Source organism: Macrotis lagotis, chromosome 2, assembly GCF_037893015.1.
Source record: "Macrotis lagotis isolate mMagLag1 chromosome 2, bilby.v1.9.chrom.fasta, whole genome shotgun sequence".
Lineage (NCBI taxonomy): Eukaryota > Metazoa > Chordata > Mammalia > Peramelemorphia > Peramelidae > Macrotis > Macrotis lagotis.
The window spans coordinates 162,821,626-162,836,610 of NC_133659.1; the positions used below are offsets into that span (position 1 = coordinate 162,821,626).

Here is a 14,985-nt window from a genome sequence, read left to right on the forward strand (position 1 = left end):
CTCATCTAAAATTCCACTTCTACCCTCAGGAAACCTTTCTTACCCCCTCTTAATTGCAGTGCTTTCCCTCTTTTAATAATTCTGTATTCAAAAAAATCATAATTTCCTATTATAGTTTGCTTTGTGAATATTTGTTTATATGTGGTCTCTCCCATCAGACTGTAAGCTTCCTGAATGCAGGAACTGTCTTTTGCCTCATTCTATAGTCCCATTACTTAGCACAATGCCTAGCACATTAATAATTCTTTATTGATTGATGGAAGTCATTTAGGGGAGATGTCTTCTCATTTCTCTTCTTTGGGATTAAACTTTCCCTTTGTAATTTTGCAAGCATGGACTAGTGTTTTTTAATTTTGCTTCTCTCAACATCCCCAATTCCTAGCATATACTTGGTATATGGTGAATGCTTACTGAATGCTTATTGACTGACTGGCCCCAGAATGTCATAAATTAAAGGATTCCAGGTTTGGGAAGATGGCAGCATGGAGGGTGGGAATCTTCAGACTCTGAGGAGTCTGTGGATGTGCCCCCATCTCCTGGTGTGGGGGTTGTACAGCCCATTCCAGAATGCCACAGAGCATATGGGGCCAGATGCTTGTGGGGCGCCCAATTGGAACCTGCTGGATGTGGAACTGCCCCTGAGCAGAACCCAGGAACCAGGAGCGACCCTCGCCCCTCTCAAGCCCTGGACTCAGTATGCTGTCTTTGTTCGGGCTATTACCCTGAGCATGGCAGAGGACAGTCCCCATCAGGGTGCCCAGAGTCCTATCATCTACCTCCGAACCCTGCCTGCAGGTAGGTACCTCTGCCTCTTTCCTTCTGAACAATCCTCCGTGCCAACACTAAGGATAGAGAGGCAGGATGCCCAGGTTCTTTGGTGCTGATTAAAGTGGGAGGGGGAGCAGAGGCAGTATACAGTAATAGAAACAGTAATGGTCAGAAGATTTGAGGGGTGGCTAGGTGGCGCAGTAGATAAAGCACGGGCCCTGGAGTGAGGAGTACCTGGGTTCAAATGCGGTCTCAGATACTTAATAATTACCTAGCTGTGTGGCCTTGGGCAAGCCACTTAACCCCATTTGCCTTACAAAAAAAAAAACCTAAAAAAAAAGATGTGGGTTTATATCTCAATTACGACCCCTTTCTGGACCTTTCTTCAGCTACAAAATGGACTAGATGGTCCCGAGGGTCCCTTCTGGCTGCAGATCTTGTGGTTCAGGGGGAATGGGGCGCACTAGAAAGAGGCGGGACTTCTTTAAGGTTAGGGGTTCAGGACCTTGGGAGTGGCCGGGCGTTCCCGTCTTAAGTGTGTCCTTGAACTTGAGCACACTACACTCTCATAAGCACACTCACGCTCACTCTCACACTTGTGCGCACACGTCAACTCACACATCCCCCCCATACTGTGTCACTTATACACTCACTCACTCCTGTACACACTCACCCCCCCAGGTACTTCCCCAAGGGTTGGAGCGGGAGGGGAGGGCGGCCTGCGGGCCTGAGGCCGGTGTGACAGCCGGCCCCGCTCCTCTCCTCCGCAGCCCCGACCGTGCCGCTGGACGTCATCTCCACCTCCAACTCGTCGTCCCACCTGCTGGTGAGGTGGAAGGCGCCCACGCAGCGCAACGGGAACCTCACCTACTACCTGGTGCTGTGGCAGCGGCTGGCGGAGGACGCCGACCTGTACCTCAATGACTACTGCCAGCGCGGTGAGCCGGGGGGTGGCCTGGGCGGGGGGGGGGATCCTGCCCCAGGACCCCACTCTGCTGCCCTCCCCGAGGCTGCCCGACCTTGACCCCGCTCCCCGCCCTCGGCCAGGCCTCCGGCTCCCCAGCAGCAGCACGGACGCCCGCTTCGACCAGGAGGCCGGGGAGCCGCCGGCGGAGCCCGAGCCGGGGTGCTGCCCCTGCCAGAGCCCGACCCGGGAGCAGCCCCAGCAGCCAGCCCTGGAGACGCACGAGGCCTCCTTCCAGAAGAAGTTTGAGAACTTTCTGCACAACGCCATCACTCTTCCCAGGTCCGGGCCCGGGACAGACCTGTCAGGCAAGGTGGGGTGGTGGGAGGAGCCCCCCTCGTGGAAGCCTCAGCTTCTCCTGGCCTCACAGGCCCCCCGGCAGTCCTCCTTAGCGCCCACTGGTTTACTGGACTGGGTCATCCTTTGGGGGGCAGACGCGGCTCGAGGGGCGGGGTGGGCTGGAAAGGAAGGAGAAGGAATCCTCCGCCTTTCTCCCCAGATCCCCCTGGAAGGTAACTTCTATCAACAAGAACCCCCAGAGGTAAGTGGGGAGAGGTGCAGAGGGCCTGGAAGCCAGGAGGGGGGGAAGCCGCAGAGAGATCAGGAACTCATTTGTGAGTGGAAAGAGTTTGGAGTCAAGACCCGGGTTCGAATGTCAGCTCGGCCACCTTGGGCAAGTCACTTAACTTTGAGATGGTTCAGTGTCCTCAGGATTAGGGAGCCCTGGCACAGCAGTTCTAAGGCGATTTCTAAGGGGTCTTCCAGCTCAGACCCGTGAAACCCATGCATGATTTGGTATTCCCGTATCCCCTTCCAACAGGAACCCAGGCCGCTACCAACGGGCTGCAAAGGCCCCTGGGGGAGGGGGAAACAGCTCTGACTTTGGGATCCAGGACAAGGTCCCTCGAGAGCGGGTAGTCCTGAGTGGCCTACGCCATTTCACCGAGTACCGCATCGACATCCACGCCTGCAACCATGCTGCCCACACGGTGGGCTGCAGCGCTGCCACCTTCGTCTTTGCCCGTACCATGCCCCATCGTAGGTGACCTCTAACCCCTCGCCCACAGCCTCTTGAATAGCACCTTACACCTATTGAGATCCAAACCCCTGACCCATAATTAATTTTCTACCCTTCCTCATAGTCATTTTGGCCTCAACTGTCTTAGTTTCTCCTCAGGGGGGATATTTAGGTACTAGGAGTCTCAGAGCTAGAAGGGTCTTTACAGTTGTGTCCCCTGCTATTCCCATAGGTGAGGCAGACAGCATTCCTGGGAAGGTGGCTTGGAAGCCATCCAGTAAAAGCAGTGTCCTCTTGCACTGGCCTGAGCCCCCAGACCCTAATGGGCTCATTCTCAAGTATGAAATCAAGTACAAGCGCCTAGGTGAGGTAGGGACCCTGGAGCCTGGGCCCCCAAGCACCCACCCTACCTGCTCCTCACCACCACTGCTTGTGCCACCCTCCCCACTGAGCTCCCTCCCTTCTCAAGTGCTGGGCTCCTCTCCTCGCCACCCACCCTAGGGAATCCTTTCCCTCCCCAAGATCCTGGGCTAGATAACCCTTTCCCCCATCACCCAACTCCATAGAATCTTCCCTGCCTGGGCATTTGGAACTGTCTTTTCTCCTTCCTTTCCTGCCCCACTCTCCTCCCCAGGAGGCCACAGTGCTGTGTGTGTCCCGCCTCCGCTATGCCAAGTTTGGGGGAGTCCACCTGGCCCTGCTTCCCCCAGGCAACTACACAGCCCGAGTTCGAGCCACCTCACTAGCTGGAAATGGCTCTTGGACTGATGGCCTGGCATTCTACATCCCTGGCCCTGGTAAGATAGGCACAGGCCTGTTCCTGGTTCTCAAACTCAACCTAACTGGTTAACTTAGGTCCCCTCACCTCTTGTCCAAATCTATAATGGAAGGACACCCCCTCACCCATTGACCCTATCATGATATCTGGTTCTGTCCTATAGTCTCTGTTCACTGGCCTCCACCAGCTGACCTCGCCCCTTGATTGTTGACCCTTGCCCCTAACCATGGACTTCACTTTCTGAATCCAGCCTTTTGATCTCTGGTCTCTACCCTTCCCAGAGGAGGAGGAGTCTGGTGGGCTACATGTTCTCCTCACTGTCACCCCCGTGGGACTGCTGTTGTTCATTGTTCTGGCTGCCCTTGGCTTCTTCTATAGCAGGAAGAGGTAGGGTATTTCTATACTACCATCAGCCTCAGTTTTTCCTCTCCTCTCCCCTTCATCTTGCTCCCACCCTCTCCTCCCTATGTGGGAAGCAAGCCTGGATAAGGAGGAGTGAGGGTTTGTAGCAGCAAAGATCTTCTAACACCAAAGCCTGTTGCCTCCCACTCCCTTTTTAAGAAAAATACAATCCAGATGAGGGTGAGTGAGCCCTACCAGATGACCTTTTGAGGCCCTCTAAAGTCCAATAGCTCAGGGCACTTGGATTCTCACTGGGTGGGGCAGCAGGTGGCCAACTGAAGGGAAGAGCTGCTGGGTCCTAGGAATTTCTAAGGATTGACTATAGAATGCCTCTTCCTGTTGTGTCCCCTCCATCGTTGGCCAGAGCCTGGGCCCAGGAAAAAGGTGCTTGGAGAATCTCTAGATCTGAATGGAGCTAAGGCAAAGGATAGGGGCTGTGAGCCATACTTTGTCCTCAGTTCTGCCTTTCCTCTGTCCCTCAGACCCCATAATTTCATAGCTAGACTCCTCCCAAGTTCCCTGACTTCTAGCCCCATCCCATACTCTTGCCTGGCCTCTATCTTCAGCCCTGGTTTCTATCCTATCAGTTTGCCTTAGGCCCTATTTCTTTCCCTTATTACAGGAACAGTGGTGGTTACCCCAATGGGACCCTCTATGCTTCTGTCAACCCTGAATACTTCAGCACTTCAGACAGTAGGAGCTCCAGGGGACCTGGGGAAGAGGGCTGAAGGGTGGGAGTTAGTAACAACTTTAGAATCAAGGAGTGAGGTTTAGCAGGTCCAAGGAGAATGATTCCAAATGGGCATAGAGACTGGGATTCAACTATACTGGAGAGAGGCAACATTTGGAATCAAGTCATTACAGAGAAGATAGGGGACTCCAGAAGAGGAAAGGGATAGAGAAACCCCTGATTCCCTCCTCCCCCCCATCCTCCTGATCTTGTTTTCTCTACCACAACTAGTGTATGTTCCAGATGAATGGGAAGTGCCTCGAGAACAGATTTCTGTGATCCGGGAGCTGGGCCAGGGCTCCTTTGGAATGGTGTACGAGGGTTTGGCCCAGGGGCTTGAAGCAGGGGAGGCCCCAACACCAGTGGCCCTTAAGACCGTGAATGAGCTGGCCAGTCTTCGGGAGAGAATTGAATTCCTCAAGGAGGCCTCTGTCATGAAAGCCTTCAAATGTCACCATGTGGTACCTGGGAGGGGAAAGAATCAGCTTTATGACATCTGGGAGTCAGGATCAATGGTGGGGTGGGGGGTTATGTTTATCAAAAATGATTGGGGTCAGGTTTAGGTATGAGGTCATAGTTGAAGGTCTGACTTGAGATCAGATTGAAGTTTAGTTGAATTTGGATTACAGTCAGACTCCATTGTTCATCTGTAGGTGCAGCTTCTGGGTGTAGTATCACAAGGACAACCAGTTCTAGTCATCATGGAGCTCATGACTCGAGGGGACCTGAAAAGCCATCTCCGGTCCCTGAGGCCTGAGGCAGAGGTAAGGGCCTAAATGGGAAGGAGGTAGGGATGAATAGATAAAGAATGGAGAAACTGTGTAATGCCAAGGTACTCTTAGATCTCTCAAGGAATGGGGGCAGGGAATATTGAGTTCTTCCCTCATGGATCTCCCTCATTCTCAGAACAACCCAGGACTCCCTAAACCAGAGCTGAGTGACATGATTCAGATGGCAGGTGAGATCGCTGATGGCATGGCCTACCTCACTGCCAACAAGTTTGTGCACCGAGACCTGGCTGCCCGAAACTGCATGGTGTCTCAAGACTTCACAGTCAAGATTGGGGGTACAATGGATGAGAAGAGATGGGCCTCTTCCAGTCTTGGATATTCTATTTAATTCTAGACAGGAAGCAAGCTTTGGGAGAGGAATGGGAGAGAAAAGGGGGAAAGAATGGTAAATGAGTAGCATGGGGAAGTAGAAGATTTGGGATTCAGCAAAGGGAAGGTGAGAGACAAAAGACTGGGGAAAAATGGAGGACATTAGTCTGAAACTGGATAATTACTTGGGCCTGGGTTTGTTGGGGTTGGGGACTGACTAGCTAAAGCAGTGTTTGTGACCTGCCCTTCCCCATGTCCTCTCCTACCCTCAGACTTTGGGATGACTAGGGATGTGTATGAGACAGATTATTATCGCAAGGGAGGAAAGGGGCTGCTACCAGTTCGTTGGATGGCTCCTGAATCCTTAAAAGATGGAATCTTCAGCACTCACTCAGATGTCTGGTAGGGCCTGGCTGTTGGGTGGGTGGGCTGGGGTTGGGTCTCCTGGGGAGTTAACTGGGATCCTCAAGAAGAGAGACTGGAAAAGGGAACCAAGAGCTTCCTCCCACTTACATTTTAGAGAATCCTGGTTGGATGTACACCTTTTCCCTGGAATGAAGTTGTAGGAGGGGAGCAGTCACTGGAGAATGTGAAAGGTCCCTGATCTTGTAAACTCTTATCTGCTCAGGTCATTTGGTGTAGTGTTATGGGAGATTGTGACACTGGCAGAACAGCCTTACCAAGGCCTGTCCAATGAGCAGGTACTCAGGTTTGTCATGGACAACGGCATCCTGGATGAGCCCGAGGGCTGCCCTCCCCAGCTGTGAGTCACCTCCCTCTGTTCTTCCCCTAATCATAGCTCCATGTACCTCTCAATCCTGACTCCCTTGTTCTCCAACTATGACCTTAAGATCATCCACTTCTCCCCAGATCCTCTATTCATGGAATCAGGGTGATAAGAACTTAATCACCCCTATCTGATGACCCCACTCCTTTTCCCCCTGCTAGACGGGAGCTGATGAGTCGCTGCTGGCAACAGAACCCTCGCCAGCGCCCAACCTTCATTCAAATTCTCGACAGCATCAAGGATGAGCTGCACCCCTCCTTCCATCGCCTCTCTTTCTACTTTAGCCCTGAAAGCCGAGGAGGCAGGGGCTCCTTGGCACCTCCTGATACTGATCCTGATACCCACCCATCCCCTGAGGTTACCCTAGACTGCAGCCCTCCCAATGGAAGCCTAGGACACTGAGGAGTTCCTTCTCCCCCAGAGCATATGGGATCCCTGTATACTGGGACATTGCTGACATCACAAAACACTGAAGAGGACTACACACAGACACACAACCAAGGGATGGGGAAGATGGTGAGATGAGATGAGTCAGGGAATGAGGGTTCTCTCCTGTCCTATCTCAGGATAGATAAGGTGCCTCTGCCCTGAGATTCCATAGGAAGCTGAGAAAAGGGAGCTGAGAAAATGGAAGGATGGAGGCAGCCCTGGAAGTTGGTGGGATGCCAGACTCTCACAAGCGCAGGGAGGGAGAGTATCACTTCCTTTCATGGTCAAATGAAAAATGCCCCCACCAGGCATTCCAGACTCAGATGACAAGGAGAATCTATCCTGTGCTGTGATTGAGGGTTTTTTGAGAAAAGAAACACCACAAACACACCTCTCAACATAATTTCCTGATATCCAAGCATTTTAAAGCACCCTTCTCTGGCTCATCGCCTTCCCCTTTCAGAGGACCTTTTCTCCCTGGCCTACCCTGGCAAAGGACAAGAGGCTACATTTCGAACAGTGGGAAAAGGGAAACTTTGGGATCTTATTTTCTCCCAACTGTCATCTTGTGTTTCACAATAGAACATTTCTGGGGAGGTGAAGGAGTATCTATTTTATCTCTACCTTTCTAGGGGACTTAAATTAGGTTTACTTCCACTTTAGCCAGTCACCACTTTTGACCTCAACCCCCACTCCAGGATCCCTCAGCTTGGTGCTGCTCCCTCAAATCCTCCTGGGGGCATCCCTTGGTGCTGACTTTCTCTTCCTCATTTCCATTTTCTTCTTACCCCCCTTTCAAGCCCTTGCCATTGCATTTAACTCTTAAAGTTTTGAAAATATTACCTTCATTCTTTACCCATTCCACCTTAAATATGGATATTGGAGAAGATGCAATAAAATTCCTATTTATACCTGGGGTCTTGGTTATCAAATTGTCCACTTATATATTAAGTATGCTATAAATTTGCTGTTATCTATTTTCCTCCACTGGGCCCTAAGCTGCAGCTGTACAGAAAAAAACTTTTTACCATCTAACTTGCCACTTTCCTCCCCACAGGCAATTAGGGTTGCCTGATTACTGATAAATGATCTTACTAACTAGGCTTTCAAAGACTAGGAAAGCAGAACCAGTAAATTTTCTATCTACTAGCCATCCAAGTGATCTTGAAAAGTCCCACTCAATGTGAAAATGAAAGTATTGTACTAAATGATGTTTAAGTCAATCTAACCTATGATCTTACCCTTCCCACCTGTATTCAACCTCCCCTTTCACCACCTTCTGTATAATCCCACATACTCATCCCTTTCAGTTTCCCAAGAAGTAGCCAGAGTCCTGTCTACCTTCCCTTAACAGGGAAAGAAGGCATTTCTTGGACTCTTGTGGCATATTTCAGGTAGGCAGCATGTCCTGAGTGGGAAAAGGGAATGGGAAATAAGGTCAACTACTTTGCTGGTAGAGGAAGCCTAACAGTGGAAAGAGCCCTCCACAGCCTTGGCATCAAGAGACCTAGGTTTGAATTGTTTCCAACACTTACTAATTGTGTAAGCCTTGGCAATTCTATTTTTGAGTCACAGTTCCCTCATCCCTTCATTGGGACAATATCATTTTACCTACCTTGCCAATGACTTCCAAGTCATTGAGAGGAAAGCTCTTCACAAACCTTAAAACTACAGAGAAATGTGCATTATTTGAATTTAGTATTAGAGGCTTGGTCTGAGGCCAAGGTGTATTATAGTTCAGGCCTCTTTAGGGACTGTAGGGTTCTTAGTGAATCATAGTTACTCTCCTCCCCCAATTATCTTTAGGTGAGATCTAGTTCAAATTAGCACCTAGGTTAGAGTTGAAGGGTTAAAGAAATTACAAAAGGGCATTATGCCCCAAAGGGACAGTGTCAGTGAAAGAGGGCTGTTCCATTCTCTTTGTTACAGTGTGAGGTACTGAATATGTGGCTTTAAAGTTTTGTTTAGCATCAACTTGTGGAAAGTCAACCCCTAAATTCTACCACCCCATTTATCCCTTCCTCTTCTACCAGCTGCTTGGTGTCTGGTTCAATCTCCTGCAGGGTTGTAGACCCCCAAGGTGGAGCCCATAGGAACTGACCTGAATTCAACATGTCCTTAAGGACAAAGTGTGTAAATCCCTTCTCTGTTCTTGTCAAAAACTTGCATACTCCTAACCCCAAAGAGTTATCATTAAAATACTGTTACTTCCTTGTAGGACCCGGAATAGGTTCAACATATTCCTTCCATATCTTGATATAGCATGATCTGCATAAGAAATTAAATGGGAATTTGAGGGGAGTTTTGTAAAAGGCACATCTGACTTGGGGGAAAAGTCCAGTAGACAACAAAGAGTTTAGAAATTCAGAAATGAAAAAAATGTATATTACATAAAATTATCAACATCTTTTAATACTGTAAATACCCCATAAAAAGAAAAAATCAAACTTCTCTGGTACAAATAAAGGGTCAAAAAATTTTACTCAGATTTTCCAGATCAAGGGGGTACCCCATCCCTAACCCCTCTCACCTCATGATGTGGAAGATATTACTGTAATCTATTCCCACTACAGAAAATATAATTCATAGTGGATGTCCTACTGTTGGGGACACTCCAGGCTATCTTCATAGCTTTATCTTCAATACATAACTCCAAAAGCATTTGGAGAACTCCCTCTCATCTTTCAATCTCACATCTTCAGTCTTGCTGTATCTACTGTCTTCCTTCCTGCTGCCTACTTCTTATTCTTCAAAAACTTTAACCTAGCCCTGTCATCTCCTCTAGATATCTTCTTAGGGTTTAGATCTTAACACAGTCAAAGCTCTAGAAAAAGTCACCAAACTCTCATAGCCTTCTCTCCCTGACTTGGTATATAATCTTGTCACTAGTGCTCTTCAAGCTACCAATGATCTCTATACCTGATTCTATTGCTAAATCTATTGATCTTTCACCAACCATGTAAAAAAAATCTCTCCACATCATTCGACACTATTTAACCAATTTTCATTCTGGAGGTTCTTTCCTCCCTAGCCACAAATCCTGCTTTTTCCCTCCCTGCTTGGCTACTCCTAGATCTCCTTTGCTAGATCATCATCCATTCCACACTCTGAATAACTCTGAATGTCCCCTAAAGATATGCCCTGGGTCCTCTTTTCTTTTTCTATGCCCTTTATTGGTAATCTAATCAGCCCCCAATGATTCATCAGCCCTCATCTCTCCTGAGCCCACAGCCCTGCAGCACTAACTTCCTGTTGAACATCTCTACCTGGATGTTCCGAAGGGATTTTTAAAATGCCACATATCCACAACAAAACTCATCTTGCCCTTTACCCTGCCATGTTCCTTCCTCCTCAATGGAACAGACCCATCTGGACCAGAAACCATGACTCCTTTCTGGGGAAACTACTCCTGGAGCTGGGCTTGTCCAATAAGTGTAAATTCTCCTAAAGAGCTACATCTAGCTAGCCCCAGATCATGTTTCAAAACCCAGGACAACTTAGTACACATTTTGACATCTACCCTGCTGCCTCAAATGACATATATATGTATATACCTTCTACCCTTGGCTCTTGGAACACTGATTCACTGAATATTACCTACCACTGCTTCTGGAAAATGAACTCCCCAATGGTTTACTCACTATTCCTGCATTTCCCCAATCAAAAGCTCCACTCACTGGCTACCATATATTCTGTCCCTCCCTTAGAATATAAACTTCTTTAGGGAAGATAGTACTGATTTTTGTCTTTGTATCACCAGCACCTTTCATAGTGATTGGCACATAGCAAGTGCTTAATATACACTTCTCTCCTTTTACTCATTAATTCATTCCCTCCTCTAATATATCCTTTTCTCCAAACTTCCCTATTTCTCTGGAGAGTACTCCACCACCTTCCTGGTCAATCAGGTTGACAACTTTGAAGTCATTCTTAGTTCTTCACCTCTTTCACTCTTCATCCCATTCTGCAGCATTTCACATATCCCTCTCCTTCTTGTCCCTCACATAAAACATGGCCATAGTTTATTACCTCTAACCGTTGCAATAATTTCCTGATGTCCCTGCTTCAAGTTTCTCACTTTTCCAATCCTTCCTCTACACAGCTTCCAAAATAATCTTCCTAAAGCATAAGAAATGCCATACCACTGTTCAAGAATCCCAGTGGCTCCCTATTGCCTTTACTATAAAATACAAAACTTCTCAGCTTTGCATTTAATTTGGGTCTAATATACCATTCCAGACTTATTTACTATTTCTCTTACTCTACATTTCAGCCAAACTAGACTTTCCTAAACTTGGCATTTTATTTCCTGCCTCATCACTTTTTGTGCAAACTACCTCTTATGCCTAGAATACACTTTCTCTTCATCTTTTGATTCTTAGACTTTGTTATTGCTCAGTTGTGTCCAACTCTTCATGACATCATTTGGGGTTTTCTTGGCAAAAATACTAGTGTAATTTGCCTTATCCTTTTCCAGCTCATTTTACAGATAAGGGAACTGAAGCCAAAGGGGTTAGGTGGCTTGCCCAGGGTCACCCAATTAGGATGTATCTGAGACCAGATTTGCACTAAGGTTTTTCCTAACTCCACACCTGACCCTCTATTTCTGTTCCACCTAGCTGCCAGTTAGAGTCCTTAACTTCCTTCAAGGTTCAATTCAAGTGCTATCTCTTGTGGGAAGTCTCCTGATTAACTCATATTTACTTAACTGTGTAAAAATTACAGAGGCAGCATGGCATGGTGGAAAATGTCCTGAGGTTAAGTCAGGAAAACCTCCCTTGCCTTTGATACTAGTCTCATGAATCTGGGCTGGTCACTAACCTCTGTGTGTGTCAGACTGTTAATGAGGTTATGGGTTGCTGCAATCTTTGTTAGTGTTGGAGTTTCCCCAGAGGAAATTGTATATCTTTGTGTGTGTGTGTGTGTGTGTGTGTGTGTATAAAATATTCCATAGATTCAATCAACAACTCATCAATAGATAGCCATTCCTCACTCAGGCACAGGCCCTGGGTTGGCCCCTTGTAAAGAGGAAGCTCTGTTAGGGCAGGGACTGCTTTTCATTTGTCCTTGTGTTCCTCCAGGGTTTAGCAAAGAGTCTAGCACAGAGCAGACATTTAATAAGTTCTTGCTGAGTTTAATTGATTTGTAGGATGGTATTAGGCCCTGACCACCTGAGGGTTGCTGCCAGTTGCTGAAGCAACAGCGACCCTTAATGGCCAGGCTGGAAACTGCAACTCCAGTAAATGGTGGGAAGGCCTCGATAGACCAATGGTAGGCTAGAAGTAAACGTGGAGATTATGGAATTGTAGGTCTTAGAGCTGAATAAGAGTTAAATTCAGTTTTAAAGATAATGTGAAGCTTGCCCAAGGTCATAAGGTAATAAGTAGCACAACTGGACGCTATTCTCATTTCACAAATGAGTTAAGTGCCTGACACACATATAGTTACTCAAGGCTAGTTGACCAGTCTTGATTTTCTTAAGTTCCTAAAACAAGTTAACAGTTGCCTTTTTCCATGTCTTCTAATTGTTCTTCTTCTAATTATCGAGCGCAACACAAAAAGCAAGCAGAGAATCTTCAAGTTACCTTTGAGACATGCACAATTCTTCAGTGGGCAAAGTTCCTGAAGGGGCAGAGTGGTGGCTAGGGTGAAGATAGAAATGTATCTTTTCTATTAGCCATTACAAAGCCTAGGTTTCTACTTCTCTCTGATGCTTGCTAGCCATGAGGCATTGGGTCATTTCTCTTTAAGCCTTGTTCTTCCCATCTACAAAATGTGAGTGTCCTAACTACCTTACAAGGTTGAGAGCCTTAAATGACACTATGGATATGAAAATATAAAGTAGTTTGACCTGGAAGAGTCAGGATAACAGATTTACAGCTGGAAGGGACCTTAGAGGACATATAATTCAATTCCTTTTTTAATTGGGGAAAGTGAAGACCAGAAAGATTCATTGATTTTTCCCTAGGTCCCAGAGTTTTTAACTGGCAAATATTGGTCAATCATTCACAATGCATGAATTTGGAATTTAAACTCCAGATCAAGCCACGTGCTATTTCCCTAAGAGAAAAAAAAGAGAAAGCCCTATCCTTCAACTTCCTTCCCACCTTTCCCCATTCTTAACCCCAAGATTCAGAGAGAATACAGTCATGGGGACAATTATCAGCTTCATGTTGAGTGAAAAAACTGAAGCTATAGAGTAGAGGTGGAGCATGGAAGACAAGGGGAGAGCAAAGAGTAATTGCATGCCCCTCCCATGATCCCTGGCATAGCTCTTTGCTCCCTCCAATCAGGCAAAGAGCACAATAGCTGGCTGTGGGGCTCTCCTCCACCTAACCTCACCTTCCAAGCTCAAGAGAAGCTGCTGTGTCTTCGGCGGAGGAGTGAGGCAGAAGGCATTGTGGATTCCTCTTGGTCACTCTCACAGGATCTCTGGATGAAGAGGGGCAAAGGGTGACCTGACTATGAGGTCATGCTAGAAGGCCATCTCACTAATGCTCAGGTCATGGGGATGCTCAGGAGGGCTCTGTCCTTGCAGGTTTTCAATTGGTTGGCCATATTTAACCACTCAAGTATGGGGTTCAAGTGGGGCCAAGTCCAAATGGTTCAAATGTGCATGGTAGTGGATATAAAGACATGCTCAGGGCTCAGGATGCCAAATAGCTAAAAGAAAGCAAAAAAGGCTAGAGGGGACAGGTAGGAAAACAGGAAGAGAGATTAGGATAGGGGCAGGTCTCACCATTTCCTCTTCCTCCCCAGTTTGGGAAAAGAACATAGTTATTCTGCAGAAGTTATTGCAGGGGTTGATCAGGCAGCAGGAAAGCTAGGGTAGAAGAAAAGAAGGAGGTCAGGGTCTCCACCAGCTCCATTCCACTATTCTCAAATAAGGACAGAGTACATAGAGAGTACAGGACTGGAGCAGCTAGGTGATGCAGTGGACAAAGCACCAGCCCTGGAGTCAGGAGGACTGGAGTTCAAATCTGGCCTTAGACACAATTGCCTATCTGTGTGACCTTGGGCAAGTCACTTAACCCCATTGCTTTGCGAAAATAAAAAATAAAAGAGTACAGGAAACTTGGGTTCAAAGCTCAGATCCAACACTTAATTGTATAGTCATTAGCAAGTCACAACATTTCTTTTTTATTTTTTAGGGGTTTTTTTGCAAGGCAATGGGATTAAGTGGCTTGCCCAAGGCCACACAGCTAGGTAATTATTATTAAGTGTCTGAGGCCACATTTGAACTCAAGTACTCCTGACTCCAGGGCTGTTGCTCTATCCACTGCACCACCTAGCTGCCCCAAGTCACAACCTTTCTGAGCCTCAGTTTTCTGTGTGGCTAGTACTTGTACTTACTCACATGATTATTATATTAGTCCTTTGTAAACCTATAAGTGATATATTGGCATTATTCCTATGCCATCTCTAGGAAGGATAATTCTTTGCCACTCTGGGCAAAGGTGAATAAATTCCTCATCAGATATAGACTAACTTTTGAGATCCCCAGTTGGATTAATGGGAAAAACTCTGGGTTTAGAGTTAAAGGACATGAGCTCAAACAGGTTTGCTTCTTTCTTCATGCCTTTAGGCAAGTCACTTAATTTCTCTGGTCCTCAGTTCATCATCTGTAAAAATGAAAGGGTTGGTCTGGATGATCTAAAGTCCTTTCAGCTCTAATTTCCTTGGGCCTATAAATGATCCTTCCAACTGTGTGAAACAGGTTTTTTGAACCTGAGGGCTGAGCTGAAATCCAAAAGACCCAAAGATAACAAAGGAAAACCAGGATCTGTGTAGCTCACCTTCCACTTACGCTGCGAATTGAACTTGCGGAAGTTACTTATGTTGATCAAGGAGCATTCCCGATTCCTCTCCTGCCTGATGGTCAGAGGCTAAGAACAGAATGGGTTGACATCTTGCTGTCCTGACCAGAAGGCAACTCAACCTGACATTGCCCACTGAGCCCCTTTTCAGTTCTCCAGCCTGAAGACTGAGCAGTCTCATCTGCATGCCTC

The 14,985-nt window shown here is 47.2% G+C and overlaps 2 protein-coding genes across 13 annotated transcripts in view; one reads left to right on the forward strand and one right to left on the reverse strand.

The window, feature by feature from the left end:
* The window catches only part of INSRR (insulin receptor related receptor), a 32,752-nt gene extending 24,865 nt beyond the window's left edge, over nt 1-7,887 (forward strand). The window contains exons 8-22 of the mRNA XM_074223179.1: nt 557-795; nt 1,539-1,706; nt 1,816-2,014; nt 2,232-2,273; nt 2,553-2,770; nt 2,983-3,119; nt 3,385-3,547; nt 3,810-3,915; nt 4,553-4,623; nt 4,892-5,121; nt 5,314-5,424; nt 5,567-5,726; nt 6,033-6,162; nt 6,389-6,523; nt 6,709-7,887. Coding sequence (XP_074079280.1) covers nt 557-795; nt 1,539-1,706; nt 1,816-2,014; nt 2,232-2,273; nt 2,553-2,770; nt 2,983-3,119; nt 3,385-3,547; nt 3,810-3,915; nt 4,553-4,623; nt 4,892-5,121; nt 5,314-5,424; nt 5,567-5,726; nt 6,033-6,162; nt 6,389-6,523; nt 6,709-6,949 — 2,350 coding nt within the window. The 3' untranslated portion in view covers nt 6,950-7,887. The remainder of the gene's footprint in view (nt 1-556; nt 796-1,538; nt 1,707-1,815; nt 2,015-2,231; nt 2,274-2,552; nt 2,771-2,982; nt 3,120-3,384; nt 3,548-3,809; nt 3,916-4,552; nt 4,624-4,891; nt 5,122-5,313; nt 5,425-5,566; nt 5,727-6,032; nt 6,163-6,388; nt 6,524-6,708) is intronic.
* LOC141513413 (death-associated protein kinase 2-like) overlaps nt 4,042-14,985 on the reverse strand; it is a 37,573-nt gene continuing 26,629 nt past the window's right edge. For 2 of the 12 annotated variants that reach the window (XM_074223181.1, XM_074223185.1), the window contains 4 exons: nt 14,773-14,862; nt 13,716-13,799; nt 13,319-13,408; nt 6,316-12,618 (listed from right to left, as the gene is read on the reverse strand). In XM_074223181.1, the coding sequence (XP_074079282.1) occupies nt 13,328-13,408; nt 13,716-13,799; nt 14,773-14,862 (255 nt within the window). In that variant the 3' untranslated portion in view covers nt 6,316-12,618; nt 13,319-13,327. The other 10 variants (XR_012475792.1, XR_012475794.1, XR_012475796.1 and 7 more) reach the window with 10 other exon arrangements.